This window comes from Trichoderma reesei (assembly GCF_000167675.1).
Source record: "Trichoderma reesei QM6a unplaced genomic scaffold TRIREscaffold_16, whole genome shotgun sequence".
Lineage (NCBI taxonomy): Eukaryota > Fungi > Ascomycota > Sordariomycetes > Hypocreales > Hypocreaceae > Trichoderma > Trichoderma reesei.
In genome coordinates, this window is record NW_006711163.1 from 358,759 (window position 1) to 373,215 (window position 14,457).

Consider the following 14,457-nt stretch of genomic DNA (forward strand, 5'->3'; position numbering starts at 1 on the left):
TCCAGCAAACCAACACAATCTATAGCTGTGACTGCGAATTGCCCTCAACCCCCTTCAAAGCCTCCCTCAGCAACGGCGCAACCTGCTTCCTGCTCGACTTCAAATCCCTCTGCCTCCACGCCCTCCTCTTCCCATCATCCCCATCTAACAACCCATCCTTCCACTGCTCAAGCCCCAACCCCTCTGCGATCCCAGGAAACCTCTTCGCCGCCTCTGCACCCTTCTCCGTGATTCCCCACACGAGGAGATGACGCTGGAACTCTCCGCCAGGATTCGACGTCGTCATGACGCCTGCGACATCAAGCTTCCTTTCTTTTGCCCACCTGGCCAGTTCGTCAATGAAGACGTCGGGCTGTTTTGCTTTTTCGAGGAGGTAGTCAAAGTCCTGCACGACGCAACTTATGCCGAGCTTCAGACCTGCTTCTTCCCATTCTTTGTAGTCCTTGCGGAAGATGTCGTAGAAGCTGAGCTGCGAAATGTCCTCCTTTACAGCAGCAATGTCCTCGAAGAACTTGGTCTGCTGAAATCCCTGCTGGCGAATCTTCGAGTGCAGGTATTTTGCGGCACGGATATCCTTTTCCTTGACCTTGTGCTCCTCCTTTAGGTCGATTGTGTCGATCAAGATGGGCGCAAAGGCGAGTGTCGCTAATTTGTCATCTTCCTCAGCAGCGGCCTCCTTTGCATCTACACCTTCTTTTTCTTGTCCAACGTCCAATGGAGGAAAAGAGTCCCAGGCAGCCCGAGACTCATCAATGACGAGACTCATGCAGCTTCCGCAAGGCTCAATGATGCGCGGCTTGACGTCACGGCTGGTGACATTCTCATCGACGTGGTGATCGATGCAGCCAATGACTCTGGACTGAAACTTCTGCAGCTGACCCGTCAAGGCATTATGGTCCACCAAGAGCCACTGCGTCTCCTCAGGCTTGAGATCAGGAAGTTCGGAAAGCGTGAGGATGTCTGAGGGAGAGAGTCCGGCTCGCTGAAGGACGGCAGTCATTTCGGTGCGTAGAACGAGCTCTGACCGGGGAATGTTGGAGAGGGGAATGTGTAGTGTGTGAGGGGGGGAGTTGGTGCGGATGTATGCCAGGACTACGGCTGAGCAGAGAGAATCGAGGTCTTGCTATGATGTTAGCTTGCTGCTGCTGCTGTATATGCATTGTAGATGGCTTTTTGATGTGTGTTAGTTTTTTTTACCTGCAGACTCATTGCCAACGACGAGCGTGAGGGGGTTTGGTCGTTGTGCTGGGGGAGCTGTCAGCGCTGATCGAGCAGCGGCGAGAAAGCCCTTGAGAGGTATTCTAGGCGGCATGTTGTGCTTGTGTATATCTGGTAGATGCTTGGAGTGATTTGATGTATTCGCTTCTTCAAGGGATTAGCTGAGGTCTGCGATTGTAAGGCTGACCTTGGCGGGGCTCTGACTCTTATCGCGATATCAAGGCTCTCTCCATTTTCTGCATCGTGGGGGACGCATTTGACTTGTGCCCCTCACGACGTCATTTGACCAATTTGACTCAGATGGTTACCATTCAAATTACCCGTATCTGGACACGATACCAGGAAAAGATATTGGCGAGCGGGCTGCTGGCTGCTGGTCGGCAATTGAGTTTGACAGAAACTTGAAGGCGAAGGCAGAGAGCAGTTCACGTCGAGTTACCCCCCTTTTAACAGCGTCAAGTGAGTTCTGAGTGAATGAATGACGTTGAAGGCTGTTCTACTAATCATATATGGTCGTTGGTAGGTAGATTCAATCTTTGACTGGTACCTAGTAAACAGATCTCGCTTCCTCTAAATATTCTAGATGTTTGTTTATCTGGGTAAGGTTACTAAATGCAGTTCGATTGAAGAAGCCATACATGACATGTGCAGATACAATAAATCACTGTAGGCATTTGCCATACGTGTTTCTCTCCTCTATTACTAAGAAATACACATTCGTGATGCCAATTCAAGATGCCAGTCAACATAGACAGGTGGAATGCCGCAGTATTGAAGACGCCCTCTTCAAAGAGTAAACCTGAGTTGCTCACTTCACGCCCCGTGTATGTTCATCAGGGAAAAAGATGGGCGTTGAATTACTAATGTCGACTTTTGAGTGATATTGACCCAAGCTTTGAGCAGTAAAAGCGCAAAACTCCAATTAATAAATACATCCAGTCTCATTGCGCTCAAAATCCCCGATTCGAAGCGTTTCTAAACGCGACAGCCTCGGTGCTGCCCCTCCTCATCTGCCCCTCTGCCCCTCATCAGTTCACTCTCAGCTTACAAACCCATTCTCACTTACACCATCGTCAAAGTCGCTCCTCCAAAACCAGCCTCACCTCCAAACACCAACACCAATACTTTCATAGACTACATTCCCTTCCAGCGCAAAAGAAGACACATAGAAAAAAAGAAAGAAGAGAAAAAAAAATCAAAATGGCATCCATCCCAGCAACAATGAAGGCCATCCAAATCTCCCAAAACGGCGGCCCCGAAGTCCTCCAGCTCAACGAGGTGCCCGTCCCCACGCCCACCACCGGCCAGGTCCTCGTCAAGAACCACTTCGCAGGCGTCAACTACATCGACACCTACTTCCGCACGGGGCTCTACCCGGCGCCCTTCTTCCCTCTAACCATGGGCCGCGAGGCCTCTGGCGAAATCGTCACAGCGCACGATTCCCTAGCCGACGAATACAAGTCCAAATTCACCCCCGGCGCCCGCGTCGTCTACATGGCCGGCGGCGCATCCGCCACATACGCCGAGTATACCGCCGTGGAAGCCGACAAGGTCGTCCTCATTCCCGAGGGTCTCTCCAGCGAGGAAGCCGCGGCGATATACCTCCAGGGCCTCACGGCGTGGACATTTATCCGCGAGGCCGGCGAGGTCAAGCCCGGCCAGTGGACGCTCGTGCATGCGGCCGCGGGAGGCGTGGGCACGCTGCTCGTGCAGATGCTGCGCAGCGTCGGCGCCAAGATTGTCGCCACGGCCAGCACCGAGGAGAAGCTTGCGCTGGCGAAGAAGTACGGCGCCGACTACGTGGTGAATTCGAATGATGACATCGTGGCGAGGGTGAATGAGATTACGGGGGGCCATGGGATCGATGTCATCTTTGATGGCGTGGGCAAGGCGACGTTTGATGCGGATTTGCAGATGCTTGCGCTCAAGGGCCATCTCATTTCCTTTGGCAACGCGGTAAGTTTTTATCACCCTTCCTTGTGAAACGGATGAAAAAGAAGAAGAAAGAAAAAAAAGGGAGAGAATAAAGGAGGTTGGAAGAATGAAATGATGAAAGGAATAGTAAGCTAACCAATGCGTCCATCTTCAAGTCGGGAGCCGTGCCCCCTTTCAACATCTTGCAGCTGGGCCCCAAAAACGGCCGCCTCATGAGGCCCGTCGTCAACGGCTACGTCGCTGAAAGGGCAGACCTGGAAAGGTACACGTCCGAGCTCTTTGACCTTGTTCTCTCCAAGAAGGTCGAGGTCAAGATCCACAAGATTTACCCCCTCAAGGATGCTGCGCAGGCGCACATTGATCTCGAGAGCAGAAAGACGACGGGCAAACTTTTGCTCAAGATTGATTGAGTAGGCGTTTGAGCGATCATGTTGACGAAGAGATGAATAGATACACATGATTGTATACAATTAGCGAGAGAGTGTGTGTGTGTGTGTAAGTGAGAGAGAGATATGTATCTTTTGAATCATTCATTTCTATCGAATAGACTCGTGTCCTTGATGCTTACTCTCGCGTATCGTACGTAGGTAGGTGATACAAAAGGATCCATTGTCCAACAGTACCCAAATTGTGGAATGACGCCTCATGGCGAAATGTACCTGAAACGGGTCGTCGCGTCTATTTTAAGCATCACATCCAAAGTCCTTGCTTTTTGTTGTTTTGTTTTCTTTCCTTGCTCTGCCAAACCACCCCCTTTTCCAAGCCCGAACCCATTTACGCCTTCTTGATGGCGGCCAGCAGCTCGGCGGGCGGCTCCTGTCGGTATCCCTGAGGGTTGTTCTTGACCCACCGCCAGAGATCCTCGCAAGCCTGCTCCATGGTGTGCTCCGTCTTCCATCCCAGCTCCTTGTTGGCGAGCGTAGGGTTGGCAGTCAGGTCCAAAACGTCGCCCGCTCTCCGAGGAACGACCTCGTACTTCAGGGGCCGGCCGACAACGTCGCTGAAGGCCTTGATGATCTCAAAGACTGTGCTGCCTCGGCCGGATCCCAGGTTCCAGGCCTTGACGCCGGGCTGGTTGGAGCGGAGGTAGTTGAGGGCCATCAAGTGGCCTCGGGCGAGATCCACGACGTGGATGTAGTCGCGGATGGCGGTTCCGTCGCGGGAAGGGTAGTCTGCGAATTGATTAGGTCTGGGGGACAAAACACCGCGCCTACAGAAAAGAGCACAAGAGCATCCGCTACATACCATCGCCGTAGACCAAGAGCTTCTCGCGCTGGCCCGTCGCAACCTGTCCCAGCAAGGGCAGCAGGTTGAAAGGAACGCCCTGGGGATCCTCGCCCATGATGCCGCTGGGGTGCGCACCGCAGGGGTTAAAGTAGCGCAGCAGAGCGCCGTTCCACTGCTCGAAAGGCTTGCCCTCCTTCTGCAGGTTGTTGCGCTGGGCGGTAACGTGGTCGGTGATGACGTCCTCAATCATGGACTTGGTGCGGCCGTAGGTGTTGGTCGGGCCGATGGGGCAGTGCTCGGGGATGGGAATCATGTTGGGGAATCGAGTGGCATCGCCGTAGACGGTGGCAGAGGAGGAGAAGACAATGTTGGTGACATTGTGGCGCGTCATGGACTGAAGGAGCGCAATGCTGCCGCCGACGTTGACGCGGTAGTATTCGAGAGGGATGATGGACGACTCTCCAACGGCCTGGAAACAGAGATTGGGCTGACGTTAGTCTCGCTTCTTTCTTTCGTTCTTTCTTCGTCTGAGCTCCTCTCGGTCCTCCCAAGGGCTCGTTGGCAGACTCGCCTTGAGCGCAGCAAAGTGGATGACGCTGTCAATGGCAGGGTGCTTGGCAAAGACTTCGTCGAGCGCCTTCTCGTCGGTGATGTCGATCTGGTAAAAGTCGGGACGGCGGCCGGAGAGCAGCTCGATGCGGTCAATCGCGACCTTGGACGAGTTGTAGAGGCTGTCGACAATGACGACATCGTAGCCGGCATCCAGCAGGGACAGAGTCGTGAAGGAGCCGATGTAGCCCGTGCCACTGCGGAACGGGGCCAGAAGAGAAGAGATTGTTAGTCCAGAGGCCTTGACGGTTGTTTTTAAGCGCACAAACAACAACTGCGAATCTCTTCGCTCAGGCTATGCATAACACAAGCTGGCGCATCTTCCCCCCGCGAAAGAGTCGTAGGGCTGCGCTGCGCCGCGCGGGGCAATTGCGCGCATGAAAGCTGCTTTGGCGCTGAGCGAAGAGCAGCAGCCAAGGGAAGAAGAGCAGGGCATGGAAGAGAAATGGAGAGGCCATACCCGGTGACGAGAACAGTTCCGACAGGCATTGTGGTAGAGTATCGTCGTCTGGATTGCAGATGATGCAGATGGATCGCTGGGTTGGAGGGGGAAAGACGAGGCGGATGCGGGAGGGGGGAGCGGAATTTATTGCTACTACGAGCACGAGTACAAGCACTCCAGGTCCAGGCTGGGGCGACTAAGTCAGATACATGTACTCGCACAGCAGGTATACCTGGCAATGGCTGGGCGGATACGGTGGTGGTGCGATCGCCCTGGCAATGGCTGGAAAAGGGCCGGCGCTGGCGGTAGCACGACTTGGGCCGGCGACGATCTGGCGCTCCGGCCGTTGCAGCAAGTCCCGGAGACGGAGATGAGGGTGCAGGTGGATGTGGATGTAATGATAGACGCCGGGCTGCGGCTGGCGATGCTGGTGGTGGTGGTGATGACGCCAGCAGCCGGGGGAGGGCCAGAGACGGGCTGCGGATGATGATGAGTCTGTGAGATGCAGGCGGGAGCGCCATGTTTCTCAGTGCCTCTTGCAGAGGTCTGGATAACCTGAGGTAGGTACCTAGGGTGAGATAATCCTACCTAGGTAATAATGGACGGACGGGATCCGCAGGGACTCGTATTATTAGAGCAGAAAGCCACATGCTGGCGTGGGCTGGCTTCCAAGGTTGTCGAATGGTTGGCCAGCAAGATGGAGATTGCCGTGGCGGGGTGGTGATTATCCATAGGTAATAGGTATCATCAGCCTACTCTCTGTGATACAAAGCTTCGGATGAGCGTTTCAAGTTTATTCTGATATCAGCTTCATCCCGGCACTTGGACTCTGATCAGCAGGTGGGAAAAAAGGGCGGTGGGCGGCTGGCTGCAGATCGCTTCGGGAACTCCATAGATACTATTACGGCTGATGCGTGCGATTAAGATGAGGCGCTCATCATCATCAACCCTTTGGCTGGCCCTTGCACTGCTTGAATTGGTGGCCGATGTATCATTCATTATCTGCTCTACCTGCATCTCACAACGAGAACTTGATAAAATCAAGCCATCTAATCTTGCTCAAGCATCATCATGCAAAACGTCTTGTTAATACTCCGTTTTCAGTCCCGACATTTCTTTGTTGAGCAGCTGCGCTACAGCCACTTGTACGGTGCCTGTGAGTCTCGTAGCCAGGCCTTATTACAGGGCTGTGCGCAGATGGACCAGGCTGTATGTGACAAAGCCTGCACGCAACCACAACAAAACGTGGCTGCATCTGAAACTCCCGCTCTGATTCTATTCTATTCTTCGTCCAGCTCCGACTGTAAACACTATGATGTGCGCATCGCAAAGAAGAGGAAAGCCTCAAGCTCCAAGCTCAACCTGAAGCTGTGTCGAGACCAACAAGTACTACTAGGTACCTTGTATTACCTTAACTTCACGCATCTGACGCGCACGTGACTCTGCTCAATCGTGCCTGATTCTTCACCCCCAAAAAATGCGCCGCTTAAGCCTCGGCGCGTCACGCTACTCGCGCCTCAGTGAAGCTGTCATCGCGCAAACCAAACTCCCAAAGACACAAAACCAGCGAACAACAAAAGAAAAAAAAACCATCGCTGCACGGCTGAAACATACTTTAACTCTTTCATCCAGACTTCTCGAAGCTCCTGAAACTGGTGATTTCGCAGCTCGGTCAACTGACGAAAGCGACGTCTCGACGCCTCCTTACTGCTGGTCCTGGGCTCATGCGTCTCATCCCAACGTAACAAAGATGCTCTTTGTTGACTGCAACGCTCGCCCAGTAAGGATCCATCTTGGCTGGCACACAAAGAATCGCGGATCCAGCAGCCAAAGAAGCTCTAGTCTGGGCCTGGAACGGTTATAGATCACAGCCGTCGTTGCGTTGTGAATCTGGTCCCGGGGTCGCTCCTGGTTGAGAATATATTCGCCCTCACCTCGACTCTCTTCAACCTCCAATACCTGACGGATCCCAAATCTGCAAACGTCTTCATCTCGTCTGTTCTCCATAAACCTCCCATAATATCATTGACCACAATCACGACTACGACTTTCCGAGCTTCCTGCCTACTGCTTGACTCTTTCTCACCATGATGAATGGGGGAGGAAGGGGAGGCAGGCTCCGGTCAAGAGAGCGCGGCGCTGCTGGGCGGCCCATCACTCGCACGCAGGTGCAGGACTTCAAGAAGCCCGATCTTCCCCCCTTAAAAGGCGCACCCACCGGGAGACGGCAGTATGCATACGGAGCTGCGGAGGAACCGTCCAATCTCCGCCGCCCCAGCTTGGATGGCATGCCAATCACTCTGCAGGAGGCCATGGACGGCGTCCTTCGCAGACAGGAACTCCAAGAGGCCAAGGAGGCTGAAGAGCTGAGGCGTTATGGACAACAGCCGAACCCTCCCATCACTCATAGGTATGACCAGGGGAGAGAAGCCAGCATGAGCGACGACGCCGCCGAGTCTGGTTCCGACGCTGAGCCAACTCGACAATCGAGCGGTGAGTATATCCGGTAAACGAGTCCTGAGACGACAAAGCTTGATTCTCTTCCCTTTCATCGTGTCAGTGATGTCAGATGATGCTGACTACTCTCACAGCTGCACAATTCACCGCCAGAGCGGCCTTTGAACATTCGTTCTTCGAGGAATCCGAGGACGACGAGGACGTCGAGGATGAGGAACGAGAACTCACTCCCGGCGAAAGTGAGGATTCTGACTTGCGGAGTTTCAATGCCGAGGGTGATTACTACGGCAATGCCTCGTTGAGGTCGTCACCAACGCCGCCGCCAGCCCTCAGACAGGTGCCTCTCACCAGAGCGACGAAGCCATCCCGCCCATCCTCCTTTCTACCGAGCCAACCTGAGGTTGGGACTGATCAACATGACCAGAGTACGCCGAGCCGGCTCAGTGAAGCTCCAACCAGAGCCTGGGGTGCCTTCAAGAGCCTTCTAGGGGGCAGGGGCCATGCACCCGTCAGCCCACCCGATTCCGACACGCAGTTGAATCAGGGGGCCAGCACCGGTAGGCTTCCTGAACAACATCAGTCTACAGCAAGGTTGCGTGTCCCCAAATCGTCATCGACCATTCTGAGTTCAGCAAACCAGTCGCGACTTGCGGGCCAACGGACACTACTTCCTCAGAATGAGGGACTCGTTGGCCATGCGGCTCCAGCTACTGTCCCCTGGCGGACATTAATCAAACCCCCCACTCATACGACATCTCCGTTCTCAAGCGATCATAGCGAGATGGACGATGCTATGCAAGACGACATTCGAGAGACCGAAGGTCCCGACAGTCGGATACGCCAAGACAACTGGTGGCGTGTTCTGGCCTCTCTCTGTCCCTGCACCTCTCGGCGGCAGTCTCAGCAACGGGACTGGCAAAATGGGGAGCTTGGCTCTCCCACATTTTCGACCCCGGACTCGGACGAGGACTCGGAGCTCGACTCGGCACTCACCGATGACTCCATCAACTGGCAACAACTCTTCAACCCGCTCACATACTTACGGGCTATCTCTTGGTTCTTTAGTGCCGCCCTGGAAAGTGTCGTCAACCTCTTCTCGGGTCTTTTCACGGATCCCTTCCGGGACCGGTTGCTACGCATCGGTGAGGTTCTGTTTTACACTATCAGTGGCTTTTCATTCGTTCTGCTCGCCGTCGTATTATCCAGCATTGCCATCGCCAATTTGCCCAGCTTCGAAGACGCGCCTTCGGTTTCCGTTCCTTCGGTTCCCGTGCCAAGTTTCCCGGGCTTTGGGGACATCGCCTCAAAGCTTGGACGCTTCGTTCCATCCATTCCCTGGTCCTCACGAAGCGCATGGGATGATTTTCCCGGACTGGACGAGCTGCGAGGCGACCAATATGCCGAGTTTCAGGATCTGATCAACCAAGTACTGCGGGATCTCCGTCTGATGAAGGGCGCTGGCAAGCTCCACGAGTCATCGATTGAGAAACTCAATGCAATCGTTCCGAAGATGGTACACATGACTCTCAAGGACGGGAAACCCGTCGTCACACAGGAATTTTGGCATGCGATCCGCGATCTCATTGAGAAGGATGGCAGCTTCCCTATGCTACACAAGGGCAGGGGCGGGCGTTACGAACCATCGGCGGAGAAGCAGTGGAAAGACATCGCAGCGTGGCTGGCAGGGCGTCCAGAAATTGCTTCCAAGATCAGCGAGGCGAACGATGGGCTGGCCAAGAAGCTGCCGCACATGTGGGAGGCTTGGGCGACGGACAACCAGCGCAAAGTTGAGCAGACTCTCCGCCCCATACTGGACAAGATGAAGATTAGTGGTTCGCTCTCGGACAAGGACATCGACAAGCGCCTTGATCAGCTCATCAAGAAGCACGTGGGCAGCAACAAGAGCGGCAGCACAATCGTGACGCGGGACTACTTCTTGCAGTATCTGCAGAACGAGTTTGCCACTCATCGAGCGGAGATGATGGCCGAAATCAGTGAGCTGCAGCCCAGGCTAGAACAGCTCATTCGCGACTCGGTCGATCTAGCCAAGAAGGAAAAGGACGAAACTTCGAGCATGACACGGGCAGAGGTTACAAGGCTGGTTGACAGCCTGGTGCGCAAAGCCATTGCCGATGCCAACCTGGAGGCCATGGCCAAGGGCCGGATCCGCGCGCACTGGGATTCAGAGCTCAAGAACCAACTCAACTATTTCGGAGTGGGCGCTGGCGCCATCATCGATCCCTCTCAGACCTCGACGACGTTCAAGCCCGATGCCAAACATCTCAACGACAAGGGTCTCAAGGGAGCCCAACCGTACGCACCCATCGAGGCTCTTCTCCCGTGGCATGACGATGGCGACTGTTGGTGCGCCGCTCGCGAGGTCAACAAACGTGGCAACCCGCATGGCGCGAAGCTGAGCGTCATCATGGCCCACTCAATCATCCCCCAGCACATCGTGATCGAGCATATCCTGCCTGGTGCTACGACAAATCCAGGGGCACGGCCGCGGCAGATTGAGGTGTACATTAAAGTCGAAGACAGGGCTGTCAGGGAGCGTCTGCTGGACTTTGCCGCTGCCCACCTTGTGGAAGACGAGGCGGACTGGAACTATACGCCTGCAGACTTGCCTCCGCAGTTTGTCAAGGTCACGCAGTTCACGTACGAGGGCGCGGAACTCCACGACGGCGTCCACGTTCACCGTCTCAGCAACGAACTGATGGCCCTCAACGCCGAGACGGACCAGGTGATTGTTCGCGCCGTGAGCAACTATGGTGCTCCCAATCACACGTGTTTTTACCGCATTCGCCTCTTTGGGCATAAAGTACCAGAGCTAGGCGAGTAGTGAAAGCAGGCAAAACTTGGAGAGGGGAGGAAAAACTTTCTGCATTCGGCGGCGTCATGGGAAGCGTTTGGTTTGATTTGATCTCATCTTGAATTTTGACTCTTTTTTTTTTTTTTCTCTCTCCTTCTTTTCCTTCCTTTGCTCGTCTGGGACTCGTTCGTTTTAGTTTGGGAAAGCATCATCTTTTTACGAGCCAGGCGCACGCGTAGAACAAGGTCGGATTTGTATCACGGATTAGGGCAGATGGAGCTCGCAACGAACCAAAGGTATACCCCCTTTTTCTTTCGCTTTTCCCCGTTGCACATGTGCATTCAGCACGGGCTGGGGGGGCAGGTGGTGGGAGATGTGACTTTACGTTTTACATATCTTGAACTGAGAATCAATGAATCTTTTCAGTTTCGCCCTTGGATCCTGGTGTTGGTTTTGTGCATGTGCTGCTTGGTCGGTTTTGACTGTACCTCTGTTTTCTATCCCGGTGGCGTTCTGAGAGAAGAATGGGAACGGAGACGTTGAGCAGGAGTGCCAAAGATGACAGCGCTTTTGACTGATTTATACAAGCCCTGGGCATTTCTAAACTGCAAAGTATTACAATGCTCTGAAATTACACCTCCCACAACACACATATATATATGCCAATATTGTCAACCAAACCCCCAACACAGGTCCCCTCAACCATCTAGCAAGCCCGCAGCCAAAGCCTCCAGATCCTCCAGCGTTTCGGGCTCCTGGTCGACTTCGATGACCTTGCCCCCCTTCTTCTTCTTCCCGGCCTTGCTCTTCTTCTTCTTCGTATCCTCCTCGTCCTCTGAATCGTCCTGGAACCACTTCTTGGGCTTCTTCCGCGGCGGCTCCGCATCGGAACCACCATGCTCGTCTTCGCCAGCAATCGGCAAAGAGCGCAACAAAGCCAGCGGATCCTCTCCATCGGCACCAGGAAGCTGCGCCTCGCCTCCCCCAGCAGCAGCAGCAGCAGCAGCGAACTCTGCCGCCTCCCTGGCCTTTCGCTTCTCCTTCTTCTCCCTCTTGCGCTGCTTCGCAAGCATCTTGTCGTCCAGATCGGCCTCCTTGACCCGGACCGCTTCGGTATCGAGGAACTTTTTCCGCTGCTCCTCCGCAGGGCCTTGCTGCTTGAAGTCTTCCTCGTTCTGCAGCTCGTAGACCTCGTGCGCGTTGCCGTCGTCGTCAAAGACGAGCTTGGAGCCGTTGCCGAGGAACTTGGCCATCTTTTTCTTGGACTGCAGCGCCTTTTCGCGGCGCTTCGAGTCGACGACGTACAGGTCGTTGCCGCCCAGGGGTATGATCTTGGCGTTGTTGGCGGGCGCCTTGCCGGCGATTTGGTCGAGGTCCTCGTCGTTGAGGCGCCTCTTGACGGCCAGGAAATCGTCGTCTTCTTCTTCGTCTCCCTTGGCTGCGTCGTCTCCGTTTATAACGAGCTTGGAGTAGTGGCTTGACAAGACGTCCTGGTTTGTTCGCTCAAACATCTTGTCGTACTTTGTCCGCACCTCTGCCTTCTTCTTGTCCTTCTTCTTCTTGTCGTACGCTCCATCCAGGTCCATGTCTGACTCTGAGTCGCTCGACATGCCGTGGCGGGGCGCATTCTTTATCCTCTTGATGTCCTCGCCCTTTTGGAATTTGATCTGTGGGGTTCCGGGCAGACCCAGGCTCGCTGCGTATGCGTCCCAGTCGTGTGCGTCAAATTTGAACACTTCCTTGTCCTTCTGCAGGTGGATGGATCTTGTGTAACTGATGAATGCCTTTTGGCCCAGATACTTGAGGTCGGGGAACTTGAAGCACATGTCTTGCAGGTTGTTCTTGATGCTCTTCTTCTTCTTCTCCTTGACGTGCACTTTCTGTATGGGAATCTTCTTGTGCTCTAGCCGCTTGATCATCCCCTCTTCTTCGCTGGGGTCGAGGAAAAGAACGGCGCGACCATTGCTCTGGAACCTGGCTGTTCGTCCCACTCGGTGGATGTAGGTGTCAGCATCTTCGGGGCAATCGACCTGTATGACCCAGTCAACCGCGGGGAAATCTATGCCTCGCGCAACCACGTCGGTTGCGAACAGACATGATGTCTTTGCGGCGGTGAATCTGTTTGTGATTTCCAGTCGCGCCACTTGCTTCTGGCGACCGTGCAGATGCAGTAGCGGGATACCAGGCTGAAGGTGTCGAAAGCTTTCGTAGACGAACCGGACTTGCTTGCCGGAGCTGAGGAAGACGATAATCTTGCTCTTGACGTTGGCCTTGATGAAGCCATATAATGTGTCGAGTTTCTCGGGGAGCGGTGTGACAATGTAGTGTTGCTGGAGGGTCGTAGGCGTAGCTGTAGAGGCGTCTTGGTGCACAGAGACGTATTCGGGGTCCTTGAGGCTCAGTCGGGCAAGATCGGAGACCTTCTTGCTTTGCGTCGCACTGAACATGAGCGTCTGGCGCGTCTTGGGCAGATGCTCAACCAGCGCATCAACCGCAGACTGAAAGCCCATGTCCATGATTCGGTCCGCCTCGTCCAACACCAGGATCTGCAGGTTGTTCGCGTCGAATCCGGCCGTCTGGTCCAGGTGCTGCAGCATTCGCCCCGGCGTGCAGACAAGAATATTCATTCGAATCAACCGCTCGGCCTCCTCTTTCAAGCTCTTGCCACCAATCACCAGGCCTGCTGAAAAGGCGTGGTGTCGCCCAATCTTGCGCAGCACTTCGAAAATCTGAACCGCCAGCTCGCGAGTCGGGGACAGGATCAGAGCGCCCAGGCCGTCGAACTCTGTCCATTGTGCGCGATAGAGCTTCTCCAACACCGGGACCAAGAAGGCCAATGTCTTTCCGCTGCCCGTCTTGGCCGCGCCGAGGATGTCCTTGCCCTTCAATGCCAGCGGAATCGCCTGTTCCTGGATCTCGGTCATGTTTGTGAAGTGGGACGCATGAAGGCCGGATGCCGTCGCAGGGGAAATGGCTGAAGACAAGTCGGCAAACGTCTTTAATTTGCCAGACTTGGGGTCCTAGGAAGAAATCATCGTCAGCCATCAAGGTCAAGCATGAACAAGCTTGCGGTCTGTTTCACTCACCAGCTCGGCAATGGCCTGCTCGAGCTTCTGCAGGTCCTCATGGTCGCGCTTCCTCTTCTGCTTCTTGAGTTCTGTCTTGTTCGGTTTGTGCGGCGGCTTCTGCTTCCCAGCAGTTCGTGCAGGCATTTCGGCTTTCGGCGCAGGTGCTGGAACGAGAGGAGAGTTTTGTCGAGGTCGAGGGCAGGATTTCGGGTCAATCAAGGATCGTCGCGATGCTATCACTGCACGGGAAACTTTTTAATCGGGCCAGCGTTATCTTATCGATAAGAAGAGAGTCGGCAGTTCCAGGGTAGGTACCCAGTAGTAGTTGGGCTGCGATGCAAGTGAAACCTTTGAATTTCAAACCATGTGAGGCAGCAACAGTGATCTGGCATTGAGATTTTGGTATCATGATAGCTGTCATGGAACATCTGTCCATCTATAGTGCAGAAGAATAAACGCAAGGCCAGGGTGAAGGAAACATGATGGTCCGATGTAAGATAATACTAGGGCATCGTCTTCAGAACATGATTTGGAGGCAGGTAGACCAACATACAAGGAATGATCGTGGCTGAGAAAAAGAAAGAGGAATGCGAGATACACCGAGGCCAGAGCCATGATTCTTGCCTTTTGCTAGTGAATAGATTGTTGGGTCTGTGATGGATATTCAAGAGGAGCAAAGGTGCAATTCA

General features: G+C 54.3%; 4 protein-coding genes across 4 annotated transcripts; 1 reads left to right on the forward strand and 3 right to left on the reverse strand.

Moving 5' to 3' along the window:
- Positions 1 to 19: 19 nt before the first annotated feature.
- On the reverse strand, positions 20 to 1,312 carry TRIREDRAFT_109531 (uncharacterized protein; the record flags this gene model as incomplete). The annotated part of the gene is made up of 2 exons (XM_006967252.1): positions 20 to 1,119; positions 1,198 to 1,312. The coding sequence occupies 2 exons, from the start codon at positions 1,310 to 1,312 to the stop codon at positions 20 to 22; spliced, it is 1,215 nt and encodes a 404-aa protein (XP_006967314.1).
- A 1,587-nt stretch (positions 1,313 to 2,899) lies between these two features.
- Positions 2,900 to 5,478, reverse strand: gal10 (UDP glucose-4-epimerase; the record flags this gene model as incomplete). The annotated part of the gene is made up of 4 exons (XM_006967253.1): positions 2,900 to 4,325; positions 4,399 to 4,839; positions 4,948 to 5,186; positions 5,450 to 5,478. The coding sequence occupies 4 exons, from the start codon at positions 5,476 to 5,478 to the stop codon at positions 3,928 to 3,930; spliced, it is 1,107 nt and encodes a 368-aa protein (XP_006967315.1). The 3' UTR covers positions 2,900 to 3,927.
- A 1,549-nt stretch (positions 5,479 to 7,027) lies between these two features.
- TRIREDRAFT_122897 (uncharacterized protein) lies at positions 7,028 to 10,740 on the forward strand. Its single transcript, XM_006967167.1, has 2 exons — positions 7,028 to 7,924; positions 8,023 to 10,740. Exons 1-2 carry the CDS (start codon positions 7,519 to 7,521, stop codon positions 10,728 to 10,730), a joined length of 3,114 nt encoding a protein of 1,037 aa, XP_006967229.1. The 5' UTR covers positions 7,028 to 7,518; the 3' UTR covers positions 10,731 to 10,740.
- Positions 10,741 to 11,398: 658 nt separating this feature from the next.
- Positions 11,399 to 13,912, reverse strand: TRIREDRAFT_109536 (uncharacterized protein; the record flags this gene model as incomplete). Its single annotated transcript, XM_006967254.1, has 2 exons — positions 11,399 to 13,720; positions 13,787 to 13,912. The coding sequence occupies 2 exons, from the start codon at positions 13,910 to 13,912 to the stop codon at positions 11,399 to 11,401; spliced, it is 2,448 nt and encodes an 815-aa protein (XP_006967316.1).
- Between the last annotated feature and the right edge of the window lie 545 nt (positions 13,913 to 14,457).

Excerpts from the sequence above, each read along its gene's own strand:
- TRIREDRAFT_122897 (XM_006967167.1), top strand. The coding sequence starts at position 7,519 with ATGATGAATGGGGGAGGAAGGGGAGGCAGGCTCCGGTCAAGAGAGCGC. Across the intron at positions 7,925-8,022 it reads GCCAACTCGACAATCGAGCG|CTGCACAATTCACCGCCAGA; the intron begins GTGAGTATATCC and ends CTACTCTCACAG.